Here is a 16,084-nt window from a genome sequence, read left to right as displayed (position 1 = left end):
ATATAGTGTCATACAAAAGTAGCAAAAATTGCAGATCTACAGGCTCACAATGTGTCGTGTCTGTGGGTTTTATGAATATTGAACCAATGAAAAGCATCAACAAGAGCGTGTGACTAAATAATAACTACATTGAATCCATTGGATTAAGACACGTTCTTTTGTATTACATTGTTGAAAATGTAACAGTTCTGGAGATACGAGGTTTCCCCACCCACAACAGCGATGTCATGTAACTTCCATGTGAATGAGTTCATCCCTAATCACTGGCTTGTTTCATTTGCAGTCCCCCCAGCTGCTCACCCCTACACCTAACGAGGTAATCCAACCAATATAACGCCAGTGGTGGAAAAAGTACTCAAATGTTTTATTCAAGTAGTAGTCTGTTACAAGTAAAAGTCCGGAATTAAAAATTCACTTGTGTAAAAGTACAAAAGTATTGGTATCAAAATGTACTTAAAGTACTAACATGTTTGAAAATAGCAGATCTACAAGCTCACAACACGTTGCGATGTGACGCGTTGTGAGCTTGTAGATCGGCTATTTTCAAATAGCCTAGGTATAAAATAGGGCTAAAGTGGTTAATGTATGTTTTATATAGTAATCATTTATATCAGCAAAGTAACTAGTAACTAAAGTGTTCAAATAATTGTAGTGGAGTAAAAGTACAATGAGATGTAGTGGAGTAGAAGTAAAAGTATAGAAAGTAAAGTAAAGTAAAAGTACCTAAAAATTGTACTTAAGTGCAGTACTTGAGTAAATGTACTTAGTTACTTTCCACCACTGTATAACACTCGCTTTATGCTTTGGTCGTACGACGGTGAGCGCCGCAATTTATTTCGGCTATTTCTTTGGCGCGTGGCGCTGCCAATACGACGGAGTCTAAGGCTTGTGTCACCCTACATGGCGTTTTGTGTGTGTGTGTGTGTGTGTCTGTGTCTGTGCGTGTGTGTTTGTTTTAATGAGCCGTGGTACGTCTTTAAACGAGGACACTTGAGTTGCATTGTGTTCCGAGCATCAAGTGTTCCCATCTCCCCCTATCTCAAAAAATGTTGTTCCAGGGACCCCCAGAAGCAAAGATTTGTGTTACAAATGTTCGCTTTAAAAATATATATTCAAAGATTTGCACAAATCACGATTTTTCAAAAATAGCATATCTATAAGCTCATAGTGCGGCACTCTTATAGGTTTAGGATGGGGTTACGTTATGGGTTTTAACGTTATAGGCATGCACTGTTAGGGGTTAAAGGCTAACATTACGGGCCCTTCAAAAATTCACCATTTTTAATTGGGGTTACCAGGTTTTTAACGTATAAGCACCACTACACTGATAACGTTTCTGTTGAGCGGAAACCTCATATCTCTGCTGTCCTGCAGAACCTGCAGGAGTTAGGAGGTTTCGTTCATCATTGATAAGAACAGCTGAATGGACCTCCAAGCTCACAATGAGGTTGGAGGTCAAAAGGGGGTGGGGCCTGGAGTCAGCAAAACCAGCTAACTCCACCCCCCTTTGGTGGAGTTAGCTGGTTTAGCAGAAAGTTTGAGGATCCAATGGAGTTAGCTGGTGTTGTCAGAAGCGCTTTTTAATAATTTTCATTGGTTCAATATGTTTACAATATGTTACAAGCTCAAAAAGAGCTTGTAGATCTGCTACTTTTGAGGTTTTTGTGTGACGCTGTATAGTATGATCAAGTAGGGCAATAATCAAAATCTACAAAGTAACTAGTAACTAAAGTTTTCAAAGAATTGTAGTGGAGTAAAAGTACAGTATTTGCCTCTGAGATGTAATGGAGTAGAAGTAAAAGTATAGAAAAATGGAAATACTCCAGTAAAAGTAAAAAATGCTCAAAATTGTACTCAAGTATAGTACTTGAGTAATTATACTTAGTTACTTTACACCACTGGCGCTGACCATAGTAGTAAAAGTTTCCGCCTATCCCTTTATGAAGGTCAGTTAGGATTTAGGTGTGTAGTCAATGGAAGTTGTCACTGTGTGAACCGTGTGTACTGTCTGTATCTTTGTGTACGTGTAGGTTAATATCAACCGTCATAGCCTGATGTTGGATACTGTAGACCATTGATTCTCAAAGTGGGGGTCCTTGGGGGGTTCCAGGGGTCCCCAGCAAAAGTAGTTAACATAGCAGCACAGTCATTTTAACCACTTTATCCATGTACACGTTGGCTATTCAAAAATAGCAAATGTACAAGCTCACAGCGTGTCACTGAGAGCTTGTACATCTGCTATTTTTGAAAATATTTGAAAAATATCGAAAATGTTTGGAGCATGTTTGAATCATTTCGATTTGACATTTTGAACATAAATCTTCTCTTCTGGGGGTCCTTGGCACAAAACATTTTCATATGGGGGGTCCGTGGCCAAATACACATCAATTTGGGGGTCCTTGACATGAAGTTCGAAGTTCGAGAACCACTGCTGAAGTCCGGCATTAAAAAAAATCTTGAGTAAAAGTACAAAAGTATTGGTATCAATCGATGCGACGCGTTGTGAGCTTGTAGATTGGCTATTTTCAAATAAAATAGGGCTAAAGTGGTTAATGTATGTTTTATAATATCATAATTTATATCCGATAAGTAACTAGTAACTAAAGTTTTCAAATAATTGTAGTGGAGTAAAAGTACAATGTTTGCCTCTGAGATGTAGTGGAGAAGAAGTAAAAGTACTGAAAATTGGAAATATTCCAGTAAAGTAAAAATACCTCAACATTGTACTTAAGGACATTACTTGAGTAAATGTACTTAGTTACTTTACACCACTGCATGTGATGAACACATTCAGTCAGTAAATAGATTAACATTACTATCTGCCCTGGTGAAAGAAATGGTCCGAGTCCACTGGGATTCCCGGGCATTGTGAGGAGGGAGTTGGCTCAGAACAACAGCAGACGCTGTTATCGCCCTGTAGACCAATTATGTGTTTACCAACATTGAGACTGGACGCACAGGTGACTGTTTCATGTAATCAATTGCCATCCCACCCTATAGTATAATGAGCAGGGGTTAGGCGAGTCCTAGGTGTGAGGTTTAGTACTTCATCTCGCAACGGTATTACGCGCTGAGAACAGCTGACATACATGCTCACGACCGCGCCGCGGATGCGACCGTTGTGAGCTTGGAGGTCTGCTATTCTCGGCGTGTTCTCTGCGCGCGACACCTTCGCGAGACGGAGGAGCATAAATTAGGCTTGACGAGCTGCAGCTGCGCGAGCCAAGCAGGCTCTGGTGCCATGATCATAGAGCGCTCCCTCCGGTCTGATGACAGCCACTGGAGGTGGGGTTTGGGGGACAACTGCTTTAAATTGCTATCATTGTTTACACACAACAGAAACCAAGGATTATATCTTTCAAGAGCGAGAGATCACAGTAAACATCTTAAGCATTCTTCCTCCATACTGGGAGAAAAACAGCATCTGAAAGTGTGATGGGATGCATTTTTACACGCGATGCACTCACCACTTTAACATTGCATCTTATGAGTGGTGGGGTTCATTTGGTGCCGGCCTGCGCGCGCATACTGGTTCTTATCAGTGTGACGTTGTCTGATGAGGGGTCTATAAGGCTGATAACAGCCACAGGACTGATAACAGTTATCAGCTCCTGTGGCTCATACTTCTTATCACCCTCTCCGTCCTTTTATCGCTCCCCTCATATCACCCCGGGGGTGAATACAAGCTGCGTATGCGATGTATAATGTTTTGCACATGTTGCATTGTAGAGATGTTGGGCTATACTTGCTTTTTCTACACATATTAATTGTATTTATATGCATAGGATAACGTGATTGATTCCCCTCCTTAAAAAGGCATCAGTGTATTGTTAGCGTCGGTACAGATGGATGCAGTTTGCCTGCATTCTTTCCCAGATAATGTACGTTCAAACACGCACGTACAGGGAGGGACGAGAGCCTGATTTATACAGCGCTTGGTTGCGCGTTGTGTGGAAAATATTTTTGATACGGTATAGACAACCTGTGTCGAAAATGGCCGATCTACAAGCTCAAGACATGTCGCTGAGCCGTTGGTTCTCAAAGTGGGGACCAGGGACCCCCAGGGGGTCCCCAGCAAAAAGTAGTTAATGTAGCATCGCAGTCATTTTAACCACTTTAATCAAATTTTATACCGTGGCTATTCAAAAATAGCAAGCGCGCTTTCACATCTGCTATTTTCTTCTGGAGGTCTCCCTGGAACAAAACGTTTTCAGTTGGGGGTCCGGGGCCAAACATATCAATTTGGGGAGCCTCGACACGAAAAGGTTTGAGAACCACTCCGCTCAGCAATGTGCTGTGAGCTTGTAGATCGGCCATTTTCGTTGCGAGACACCGCGCGCCAGTTTAAATCAGGTGTAAAGAATTAATGATATTTGGCCCTTTTATCCATTGTATTCACTGTGTGTGTGTGTGTGTGTGTGTGTGTGTGTGTGTGTGTGTGTGTGTGTGTGTGTGTGTGTGTGTGTTGTGTGTGTGTGTGTGTGTGTGTGTGTGTATGTGTGTGTGTGTGTGTGCGTGCGCGTGTGCGCGTGCATGCAGGCTGATGGAGAGAAGTCGCCCCGCCAGCGCAGGCCCTCCAGCCCGAGCTCCAACAGCTCCCTGGGGGGCTACGGCCGCTACACCCCCTCCCGCTCCCCCCAGAACTACAGCCGGGCAGGTACACACACATATTCATAAACCACTGGGGCCTTCATTGTTACATTGCCAGTGTATCATTTATGTGCCAAAAATACGCTTACGTTCTGTTTTCGTTTTAAATCATATTCTGTCTTGTCCATATTCAAGTAATTTAAGTTCTTGCCTTATTTCCAACTGGATTTTTTTCCTGCCAGCATCTCGTGAATTCTCCTCCTATTCTCCTGCTTTGAGTGAGATGGTTAAAGTCAGGTTTAAAGCCATGTTAAACCTGGGTAGAGCCTTTGGTTGTACGGTATGGCTACCTGGCCATGATACGAGTCCAAATATTGTTTGTCATCTTTATCTGTTGCTTTTTTGCTCTGCGGGTGAGAGACCAGAATTATAATTTTTTCTCCTGGGCCTTTCTACCTGCTGATAATAAACTTACAGTGCCATCATTGTCACTTGCATTACACCAATATTAGTGATATTGATTACTTTGGGGCTTCTTTCAAATACAATACTGTATGATGAATACAACAATTTCACGTTCATCCAAATAAGTACCAGAACTTTTTTTTAATCTACTTTGTTGGTGATTTTGAGATGTTTTGCCATTCAATGAGGGGACTCATTGAATGGCACAAGAGCACACAAGAGCAACAGATAATGGTGATCGACAGTATTTGGACTCATATCGTGCCCAGGTAGCTATTACAACAGCACAAGGATCTAGCAACGTTCAGCATCACTTTAAAGACATGCCATAGCAAGTATGGAAGACTGGACATTCCTGTGAACGGCATGTTCCTCATCACAGCTGCTGAATACTGGCTGCGAGAAATTGAAAATTGAAAACGGACTATTATCAAGTCAGAAGTCCTCACATCAGTGCCTTGCGTTTTCACTTTTCAGCTAAATATATATACATATATATGCTTTGGTGGACACAGCCTAATATTTATCTGATGGATAGGGTCCATTTGGTTCCATTTGAACACTGGCAGAGTTATGGGGGTCCGTGAATACCAAACTGGGGAACCTGGGGGGGTCCTAGAAATTTAAAAAAGTGTTTGAGAAACGCTGACTTAGAAGGACTCAGTGATGTTTCCTGTGATGCTATTGGCCACATAGGACCAGAGACGAACACCAGGGTCAAACTCAGCGGCCAAGCCCGCGACTCCAGCTCCCTCCCCCTTCCTCCCACCTACATGGGAGGGGTCAACCCCGGCCCCACCTGGGCCAGGGACTCCTCCACCCTCCCCGTGTGCGGGGCCACGGGTGGCGGCACTACTGGCGGCGGTGGCGGTAGCGGCAAGTGCTCCCCCTTGCCACCAGGGGACCTGTCTCTACAGCTCAACCCCACCACCCTTGCCATGCTCCAGCAGCACAACTACATCCCTTACTTCAGAGGTATTATCGGTGCTCGGAAAGAACCGAGTTAAATTATAGAGCGCTAGCTGACTCAGTGAAAACCTCCTTTTCTCCACAACACTGTTCAGAGAGAATTGACAAAGCAAATCTCTGGGGCTATGTTCAGACTGGCAGCCCAAATCAGAATGGGCTCTATGCACAGCAGCCATATATATAGGTGTTACCAATGATGCTAATGAAGGCTCTGTTCCATTCTGGATAAAAAGAGTCAGGGTGCTGATATTGTGCATATTGGCACTCTGCTACACCAGTGGGTCTCAAAGTGTGGTCCAGGGACCCTTGTGGTGCCTTGAGGGGGTTCCAAATGGCCCCCAGGTGTACACTCTCAGAGTCATGGGGGGGTCCTTGAAATTAAAAAAAGTTTGAGAACCACTAAATGGAACTGCTAGAGCCTTCATTAGTATAAGTGGTAACACCTGTGAAGGAAGTAAGGAAGAGGCCCAATTTCTGTCCACTATGGCTGCTGTGCATAGAGCCTGTTATATTTTTGCCTATCCAGATTGGAATCAGATTGTTTTTTTGTCAAGTCTGATCAACCAAAAAAAATATTCTATTCTGCGGCTAAGATTTGAATTTTTAAAGATGAATCTCATGCAGTCCTGACCCACATGGGGGCTTTGGAAACATCCTCGAGTCCATACATGGACCAAATTAAAGTTTGATTCAAAGGAAGAACACAAAGGCAAAGCAGAAGTGGAGTGGGGTTGGTTCTCACTTGATGACGGCATGACACTTTTTGTGTCCGCTCTGTGTTTGACCGGTACCGGAGCCTTGGGTGTGTGGAGTGCTGTGATCCCTTTAGGGAGTAGTAGTGGGACCTGCCCCTGGGTTGGCAGGCCCCTCCACATGGCATGGGTTGTTGTGACTGAACACCAAGTTAACAGCGTTCAGAAAAAAGAAAAAAAAAACTCTTGCTCCGGGGTGTTTTCAGGTCGTTGCCTTCGCCGTGGGGCCCGTGAGTCATCATAACATAATGGGAAACAGAGCGTTTGGCCTGGGTGTGTTTTTTTGGGCTAATACTATAACTGATGTTTGATCACTTGATGAGCGTTTATTGTGTTTAGAGCATTGAACTAACATCATCACCCAATCTATCAGAAGTATACACACACACACAGCACGACACCGCTGACAGATTCATCTTATGATTCGGTCTTACACCCATGTCCCTTTGTGAGGGGGACGACCTCTGATTTTTGTTAGTATATCTATCAGTATATCTACCACCCCCAATATAAATTCTAAATATGAACGGCTTAACCTCAAGCTATCGAGTCGAATCGGGGGCCGCTTGTGTTCTGAAATATGCTGTATTGTTCAATAAACAAAGTGTTTTCTAATGCCTTCTGTGCCTGAATTTCGCTGTATTCTTCAATGAGTGTAGTGGTGCTGTTTCTGGTATCACACTTGAGGGAAACAGAAATACAGCGACATTCAGGCACAGAAGGGATTAAAACAGCTCTTTATAGAGCACTGAAGTCTGATGTCACTGCCACTAGAGGGCGCTGTTTCACGGTTTCGTGGCTTTATTTTTTGTGTTGAAATCCCCATTTGGGAATCTTAGATCACGTCATATAAGAACTTTGTTCCAAACATAAACACACCACCCCGGCGTTTTTGTCAGGGGGGTGGCTCTGCATCATCTATGATATTCATTCATATTTGATACAGCCTGTTTCTGGCAAAAATGGAATGAATTCTGCCTCAAAAGTCTTAAGAACTACTACTTCCGGGTCTGATATCACTGTCCCTACAGCAGCCGCGTTCATGGGAAATGTAGTCTTTGGGTTGTTTGACTCGTTTGTAGTGTTTATATTGTGTTACTCTTTGGGTAAATGTGTACATTTACACCTTCAGTCGATGCTTCATATCCATATGAGTAAAATCGCCGGGGTGGCGTGTTTATTTTTGGAACACAGTTCTTATATGAAGCGATCTAAGATTCCCCAATGAGGATATCAACACAAAAAGTAAAGCCACGAACCTGCGAAAAGCGCCCTCTACTGGTAGTGACGTCAGGACTTCGGTGCTCTATTGAACAATACGGAATATTTCGGAACACCTCTTTATATTTTAAATGTGTACATGGTATGTAAAAGTAGGACCATTAGCCGTTAAACTGGGAGCTCTCAGTGGAAATTGCAGGTGGTCGACCGAGACTGACTGAGATAATACAAGTTAAATAAAAAAAAAACGAAATTCTACTGGTCTTGTCCGAGGCTAGTATGGGGATATCCCTTCACATGAAGCCGTGGTTTTCAAAGTGAGGTTCAGGGACCCTCATTGTTCCTTTAGGGCGTTTCCTATTGGTCGGTAACTCTGGGGGTCCTTGTAATCATAAAGGTTTGATAACCACTGACAATACATTGTTTGATATCCAACCGCCTCACTTTGCACCTTGTCTCCCGCTCCCCTACTACTGACCCCCAGGGCTCAAACAGGACCCCTTGTCCAACCCTAAAGCCCATAGGAGATCCCTGCATCTCAGTTTACCTCCTCCTAAGGCTAACGGTAAAAAGAACCACCTAGCATCCTCTACTCTACTCTACTCTCTCTGTCTCTCCTCTCACACTGGAATGGTTGTCAGTCATTGTAGTACTTTGTCAAGGTCTCGTGGCGTGCACCGAGACCGCCCCAGTTCCTAATCTCTGCCAAGGATTATGCAAAGAAGGAGAGGAAAGATATCGATGATACATTATTTGGTCTGGCAATTCCAGCTGGCCGTTTTGTCACCATTGGTCAGGCAAACTGGGAGGCAAAGTGGAGGCGGAAGTTTGATGGGATGAAATGGAAGTGGACAAGACTATCCTTTAAGTCATTGGTTCATAAACCTTTTCAGCTGAGACCCAAAAGAGTTACTTGTGACCCTTAAGAATGGGTCAGCGACCCAACACTGGTTCCCGACCCATAGTTTGGGAAACACTGCTTTTAATGATTACGACATTTGTTAAATAATCATTTCAGGAAAATAAAAGAAGTGCACAAAGTACGTTTCTGACTGAGTACCTGATGAATATGCCAGAGCAAATCCTGCCCAGTCAAAAATGGTGTCTGTGCTATTTAGATGCCTCAATAAAATTATATGGTGTGCAAGTTGAAAAACAAGACATCAGAAAATAACCTGTGATATGTCTTCTTCCATTTCCCCTTGCTGATTATCTGGCAATTGTCGTAATCGTTACTCATAAGCTGGCCCAGCCAACAATCCTTGACTTCAATGCATTCCATCGAACTCCTGGCTCCAGTTTGCCTCGTAGTACATCTATGGCGCGTGCTAGGGAGTAGAACATCTGCCCTCTCCTTCTTTATATATCCTTGATTTCTGCTTGCGCTGTAATCGTGCATGACGGGTGCGTGACGTGATCATGTGCACCTGTTTGCATTTCTGTTAACGTATGCCGTTGTTGAGGAGAAGGCGCTGAGGAACTCTGTGATTTTGTCTGTGTGCTTGTGTGTTTTAGATCGACGTCAAACTAACTGTTTGCCTGCACTCGACCTCTGTTTTTCTTCATTGTTAATTCCTGAATGATGCCTCTCTCTGTTGTCTGTCAGCCCTTAACCCCCCTTTCGTGTCAAAGTGCTTTTGTCCATGACGTGAATTTGGGTGAGAACACAGGTTGACATTTTAGTGAAGAGAAGATGGAAAAAATGAAGACAAATGTGTTTCTTTTGGCAAGGTGAGGGAAATCGCGTCAATTATTGTGTGGGTTTTGACAGAATCACATAATTACCCCCGCACAGTCTCTTTTTTTATATCAATAAACGAGCGCCTTAAAATGAATGACTCCCCCTGAGTACAGAATTGACACAGATGGAGGTATTTTACTGTAAGCATGAGCCAAAGAGATAAGAGCGAGAGAGAGAGAGGAGTTAGACAACGTGATCCTTTGCAAAAAACCCACAGCAGCGCACACAGCCAGACCACAAACAATAGTCTGATATGTATCTGAAGGTTTGACTTTCACCCAGATGTACCAGAGCCAAGGGTCATTCAGAGCACAATGTGTTGTGTCCTGGCCAAGCACGGTTGGATGTGCTGGGGGGGGGGGGGGGGTGTAGAACAGGGGTCCTCAATGTTTTTCAGGCCATGGACCCCTTAGCTGAGAGAGAGAGAGAGAGAGAGAGATTAAACAGGGACCCCCACTACATAGTGTATAAAAGAGTGTTGCAGATTAAACTTTCTCATAGATTTCATAGATAGCTTCATAGACTTGTTTGACAACACTATCATCAGTGTTGTGTGAATTCATGTTTTCTGTTTGTTAGCATCATTATCTTTTCTAGTTGGGTTCATATACATTTTCAGTCGTTTAACCTTAAACCCTCAGTACTTGGTAAACTTGACCGTTGGCTCTGTACTTGGTCTGCTCTTTTTTCCTTTTCCTCAAAATCTCTTTGCCAAAAATAGCCGATCTACAAGCTCACAACACGCCGGGCTTTGAGCTTGTAGATCAGCTATTTTCGGGGAATGTTCAAGTACAGACCCCTGAGGGGTCTTTTACAAATGGAACACTTGTGGCCAACAACTCATCACTGTATATAACTCAAAGCCTCATGAAAAGATGAATGTTGGTCTTTAAGGACAGATGTTGAGGCAGTTAGGAGATGTAGGGGGAGGAGTGAGTAACAGCGAGATGGACAGATGAGATTGCTTTACATTTGGCCCATGCTACTAGCTGCACATGGTTGGAGCCACAGCAGGATAGACAGAGCAGAAGGGAAGGAGAGAGGGAGAGAGGGAGAAACGAAAAGAGAGCTAGAAAAGAAAATGAGGTCCGCGTGCTCCAAGCGTACGGCGCGGGGGAGAATCACGAACACGCTGTCCAGGGGCTCGGCAGCGTTTTTTTCCCCTGAGTCGGGGAGGCGGAGAGTAATGTTCTCCGATGGTCTGAAGGGGGATGAAAGCCGTGCGGGCAGTGGTGGAAAGTAACTAAGTACATTTGCTTAAGTACTGTACTTAAGTACAATTTTGAGGTATTTGTACTTTACTTGAGTATTTCCAATTTCAAATACTTTTATGTTTACTCCACTACATCTCAGAGGCAAATATTGTACTTTTACTCCACTACAGTTATTTGAAAACTTGAGTTACTAGTTACTTTGCAGATATACATTATTACATTATAAAACATACTTTAACCACTTTAGCCCTATTTTATACCTAGGCTATTTAAATAAAAATTGTACTTTTACTTTGGTACTTTAACCCATTAAGACCTGGAACGCATCTGTGTCACTTTTTGATTTGAGCTAAAAAGCATTATTTTACACTTTGGCTATTCAAAAATAGCAGATATACAAGCTCATAGCACAGCACCGAGTGCCGCGCTATGAGCTTGTAGATCTGCTATTTTTTTTAAAATCGTGAACATTTGTGCAAATCTTTATATATATTTTTTTTAACGTTAACATTTGTAACTCAAATCTTTGCTTCTGGGGGTCCCTGGAACATCATATTTTGAGATGCGGGTCGGTGGCCAAATACATATAATGTTTGGGGGTCCTTGACATGAAAAAGTTTGAGAACCAGTGACATAGTAACATACGTTTTTTCAAAAAACTGTTAGGATTTAGAAGACATTTTGTAGAATCGGCTTCAGGTCTTAATGGGTTAAGTACATTTTGATGCCAATACTTTTGCACTTTTACTCAAGTAAATTTAGAATTCTGGACTTTCACTTGTAACAGAGTATTTATATATTGCAGTATTGGTACTTTTACTGAAGTAGATGAAGAATTTGAGTACTTTTTCCACCACTGGCGTAGAGTAATGTGCTCCGATGGTCTGAAGGGGGATGAAAGCCGTGCGGGTGGAACGGTTGGAATGAGAAAGCCGGAGCGGCCCAGCCAGGCTGTAATTTGGGGGTTCCTCGTTTGCCAGTGTGCAGTGGCATGTATAAACGCACAACTGGGCCGCGTTCCTCTCATCTCATATGGACCTCAGCGCCTCCCCAAACACAGTGTGAAGAGAGAGCCGTTTGGTTCCAATGCGCCCGCTCGTTTTTTAATGAGCTCTCAGGTTTGAGTCTCTCCACTTGGCCGCCGCGCATGAGCGACTTCAGTGCTGGACAGTTACGAGGCTCTCGCACACTATTAGAAAAACACTTTCGGGCTATTTGCTTGTTGTTGATGGGTGATGCCGGGACAGAGAGAGAGGGAGAGAGAGAGAGAGAGAGAGAGGGGGGGGGGGAGAGAGAGAGAGAGAGAGGGAGAGAGGGAGGCAGAGAGGCTACTACATGCTTGTTGGAAGGCCCAATTGTTACGTTTGTCTTTTTATACCTCGGACGGTGACCGCCATGGCCAGAGTCTTTATGTATCTGGGTTGTCCAAATTGTCCAAATGTTGTGAACGATATGTCTAAAAAAAGAAACACCTTTGATTTGGGCACAAACATCCACTTGGACTCAAAGATGAACCGAATAGAAGTAGGCGGTCAACGGTCAAAAGGTCACTGTCACCTCCTTTCTGTCCCATTCTTGTGAACCCGATATCTCAGGAACGCCTCGAGGGAATTTCGTGACATTTGGCCACAAGCGTCCTCTTGGACTCGAGGACAAACTTGACAGTATTGTCAAGGTGTAGGTTGTCAAAGGTCGAGCTCACTGTGTCACCTCGCAAAACCATGTTCGTACAATTCCCTCAAAGTCTTCATTCACCATGCTATATCTGGACAAAGTCTGGACAGACCTGGATGTAAACGGCTACTGGTTGGCACCGAGGCATTCAAGCGCTACTCGGTATTTCTAGTCAAATTTCAGGCACCTCAAGTAGGTGTTACTTCTTGTCATTAACAGCTTCAGCCACTCCCACTCCAGGCCAGTGCTGTCAGAAAGGACACAGCGTTAGCGCTTCTATGAGCTCGCTTTGCACTTCAATAAAGCCTCGAGGAAAATCGAGAGCTCCGGTCCTTTATTCGGGTTCAGCCATTCAGAAGTTGCCCCATAGTTCAAGGTTCAAGGTTCACTTTTATGTGTCTCTCATAGGAGAAATGTGGGTTTGAGTCAATAACTTAAAAGCAAAAGTGTTGATTGCGACAGCAAGTTTTGATTTAGTTTTGGTCATAGTCTTTTGAATAAAATTCCATTTAGTTTTTGTCATATTTTAGTCATCTGAAATGTTTCAGTTTTTGTCTAGTTTTAGTCGACTAAATATCATAAGATTAAAGTCGACTAAATCTGCAGTTGATTTAGTCGGCTAAAATGTATTTTGGTGGGCCTTTATGTGGCAGATTTTACACTTGGTTGCATGCCGAAAATAGCTGATCTACAAGCTCACAACGCGGCGCGCTGTGACGCGTTGTGAGCTTGTAGATCTGCTATTTTCAGAGCGCAACACCCGAGAGCAGCAAAACATAAAATGACTTGTCTTAGTTCTACTGGATCCCTTCCACACTAGTCCCTCCCTAACATTTTAGTCTAGCTTTTATTTGTTGACAAAATTGTCAATATATTTAGTCTTAGTTTTAGTCATCATAGCTTAGTTTTTATCTAGTTTTCGTCAGTGAAAAAAGGTAGTCGACGAACAGTTTTCGTCATAGTTTTAGTCGATGAAATCAACACTGCTTAAAAGCTGCTGTGCAAAATCTCAGATGCATATAGTGACACGTGTTGCGTATACATGGCGACACAAGGCGATTCGACATAGTTACATACACGTATTCATCACATTAATCTCATCTATACTCATCGCCTTACAGGCTTGCCTCTCTATCCATAGATCTACATCTTGTGATTACTTAGTTTTGTGTATTGGCGGATATTTAAAATGATGATTTAAAGAGTGTCTCAGCCAACTTCCGCAAGCCCCCTGTCAGCTCTTACCTCGATTCCAGATGTCCCTCACATGCAGTATGCACTTGGTTCTGCACTAACAACACTTAATTGTGCAAGTGTGTGTGTGTGTGTGTGTGTGTGTGCTTGTGCGTGTGCCGAAAGGATCTCTCCCCCAGACACAGGCGTGCACTAACAACACTGTGTGTGTGTGTGTGTTGTGTGTTGTGTGTTGTGTGTTATGTGTCAGTGACATCACCTCCCAGCATCCAGACCTCCTCTGCCTTGTTCGGCCTATTGTTCTCAGAGGGGACAGATATGTGTGTGTGTGCTCAATTAACTAACAATCTGTCTAACTCTCACTCACACTCTCTCTCTCTCTCTCTCTCTCGCTCTCTCGCTCTCTCTCTCTCTCTCTCTCTCTCTCTCGCTCTCACTCTCTCTCTCTCTCTATCTCTCTGTGTCTCTCTGCTCTGTCCTCAGAGCTCTTGATGTGTTTAGTGGCTCTGGCCTGTAAGGTGTCGGTGACTTCATTGTTCGGAACAAAACACTTTATTGACAGATGGACACTGGTCAGGATCAAACAACAACACAACGTACATACTTGAAAATGACATGACACAAACTTAGTGGATGCCAGGGTTAAAAGTGGACACACGTGCACAGATAAAATAAAAATAAACGTGTGGCTTAACGTGTCCCAAACCTAACTTGCCGTAAGTTCCCCCCCGGTGTCATTTGGCGCCGCCAACTGACATTGATTATTTCGGCAAAGAGATTTAGTATAGAGGGAGCTAGTATAGACCCCTGAGGGGCTCCTCTAAACTAAGTACATAGGGTTTAAGTGGTTACTGCTCAGCATAAACACAACACTATAGGATGTCTGGACTATCAAGTCACCTGCATACTTACAGGAACATTTAAAGCTTCATAGTAGAACGTTATTTGCCTAACTTTGACTCTTTGCCTCCCCCAACACCCCCTCTTATCTGTCTCTCCAAACCCATCCTTCCCCTCCCTTCACTCCCACCCTCCCTCCCAACCTCCCCATGGCTCTCTCTCTCTCTCTCTCTCTCTGTCTCTGTCTCTCTCCCCCCCAAACCTCCTCTCTTCCACACTGGAAGGTAGTGAAAGTGGTCGGAGTACCCCCAGCTTATCCACGTATTCCGACGGCAAATCCCCCTCCTCCTCTGGCACGTACGTGGCCGCGCCCCGGCATTTCCACATACCAGGTAGGCTGGACCGCCCGCGCCGCATCGCTCTCCGAACACCTACGCCGAAAATCTACCCCCTATATACACTCTGCATCCCTAACCCTTTCTAAACACTGATCTGGGGCCAGTTGAATTTACATTGGTAGCCTACTAGGATAGGATCCGAGGAGGGCAAAGTTCTATAGGATAACCTGGTGTTGTTATTATTGTTTTCTACTGTGCCGTATGCTTCTTTCTAGGTCCCTGCGAGAAGGAATGGGGTAATACCTCAGAAGAACACTGCCTTACTTCCTTCACAGGTGTTACCCATGATACTAATGAAGGCTCTGTTCCATTTCCTGTAGCACAGTGGTTCTCAAACGTTTTAATTTCAAGGACCCCCATAACTCTGAGAGTGTACAAAATGTACAAAAAAACATTTGTACACTCTCAGAGTTACACACCCATGAGGGTCCCTGGACCACACTTTGAGACCCAGTGGTGTTTCAAGTGAGCCAACATGCACAACAGCGGCACCCCGACTCTGTTTGACCAGAATGGAACAGAGCCTTAATTAGTATTATTGGTAACACCTGTTAAGGAAGTAAGAATTAATTTCTTTCCAATATGGCTGCTGTGCATAGAGCCTATTTGTCTTTATTGTCTTTATAGAATGATCACGTAGGGCATTAATTCACGAAAAATCACAAATAGTCACGCATATGGAGATAAGAGGTTTCTGCCCGACAGCGACAAAATGCTCTATATTTGTCTCTATCTCTTCCTCAGTTTCTATCTTGCCCACCCCGTCACTCGCCGGCCTCGCTTTCTCTCTCTCTCTCTCTCTCTCTCTCTCTCTTCTCTCTCTCTCTCTCTCTCTCTCTCTCTCTCTCTCTCTCTCTCTGTCTTTCTATTGCTTTTTCTTCACCACGTCTACCGTTTGATGCGCAAATTGTTAGTGTCACGCACAGCTCAAGATTTCAAATCCAATTCTCCCAACACCCCCCCAATCGACATCTGCGTAATTACACTGCGTCTCGCGAAATTCCCCCGATGGACTGTGACAGCGGT

At 43.8% G+C, this 16,084-nt stretch overlaps 1 protein-coding gene across 1 annotated transcript in view; it reads left to right on the top strand.

Moving 5' to 3' along the window:
- ablim2 (actin binding LIM protein family, member 2) overlaps positions 1 to 16,084 on the top strand; it is a 147,941-nt gene that overhangs the window by 100,966 nt on the left and 30,891 nt on the right. Inside the window, exons 12-15 of the mRNA XM_080452056.1 lie at positions 4,540 to 4,657; positions 5,752 to 6,030; positions 8,482 to 8,562; positions 14,945 to 15,052. Of these exons, the coding sequence (XP_080308182.1) occupies positions 4,540 to 4,657; positions 5,752 to 6,030; positions 8,482 to 8,562; positions 14,945 to 15,052 (586 nt within the window). The remainder of the gene's footprint in view (positions 1 to 4,539; positions 4,658 to 5,751; positions 6,031 to 8,481; positions 8,563 to 14,944; positions 15,053 to 16,084) is intronic.

The sequence above is a fragment of the Gymnoscopelus braueri genome (genome assembly GCF_963280865.1).
Source record: "Gymnoscopelus braueri genome assembly, chromosome: 15".
Taxonomy (NCBI): domain Eukaryota; kingdom Metazoa; phylum Chordata; class Actinopteri; order Myctophiformes; family Myctophidae; genus Gymnoscopelus; species Gymnoscopelus braueri.
Note: the sequence above shows the minus strand (reverse complement) of the source record. Positions and strands in the feature narration are given on the sequence as shown.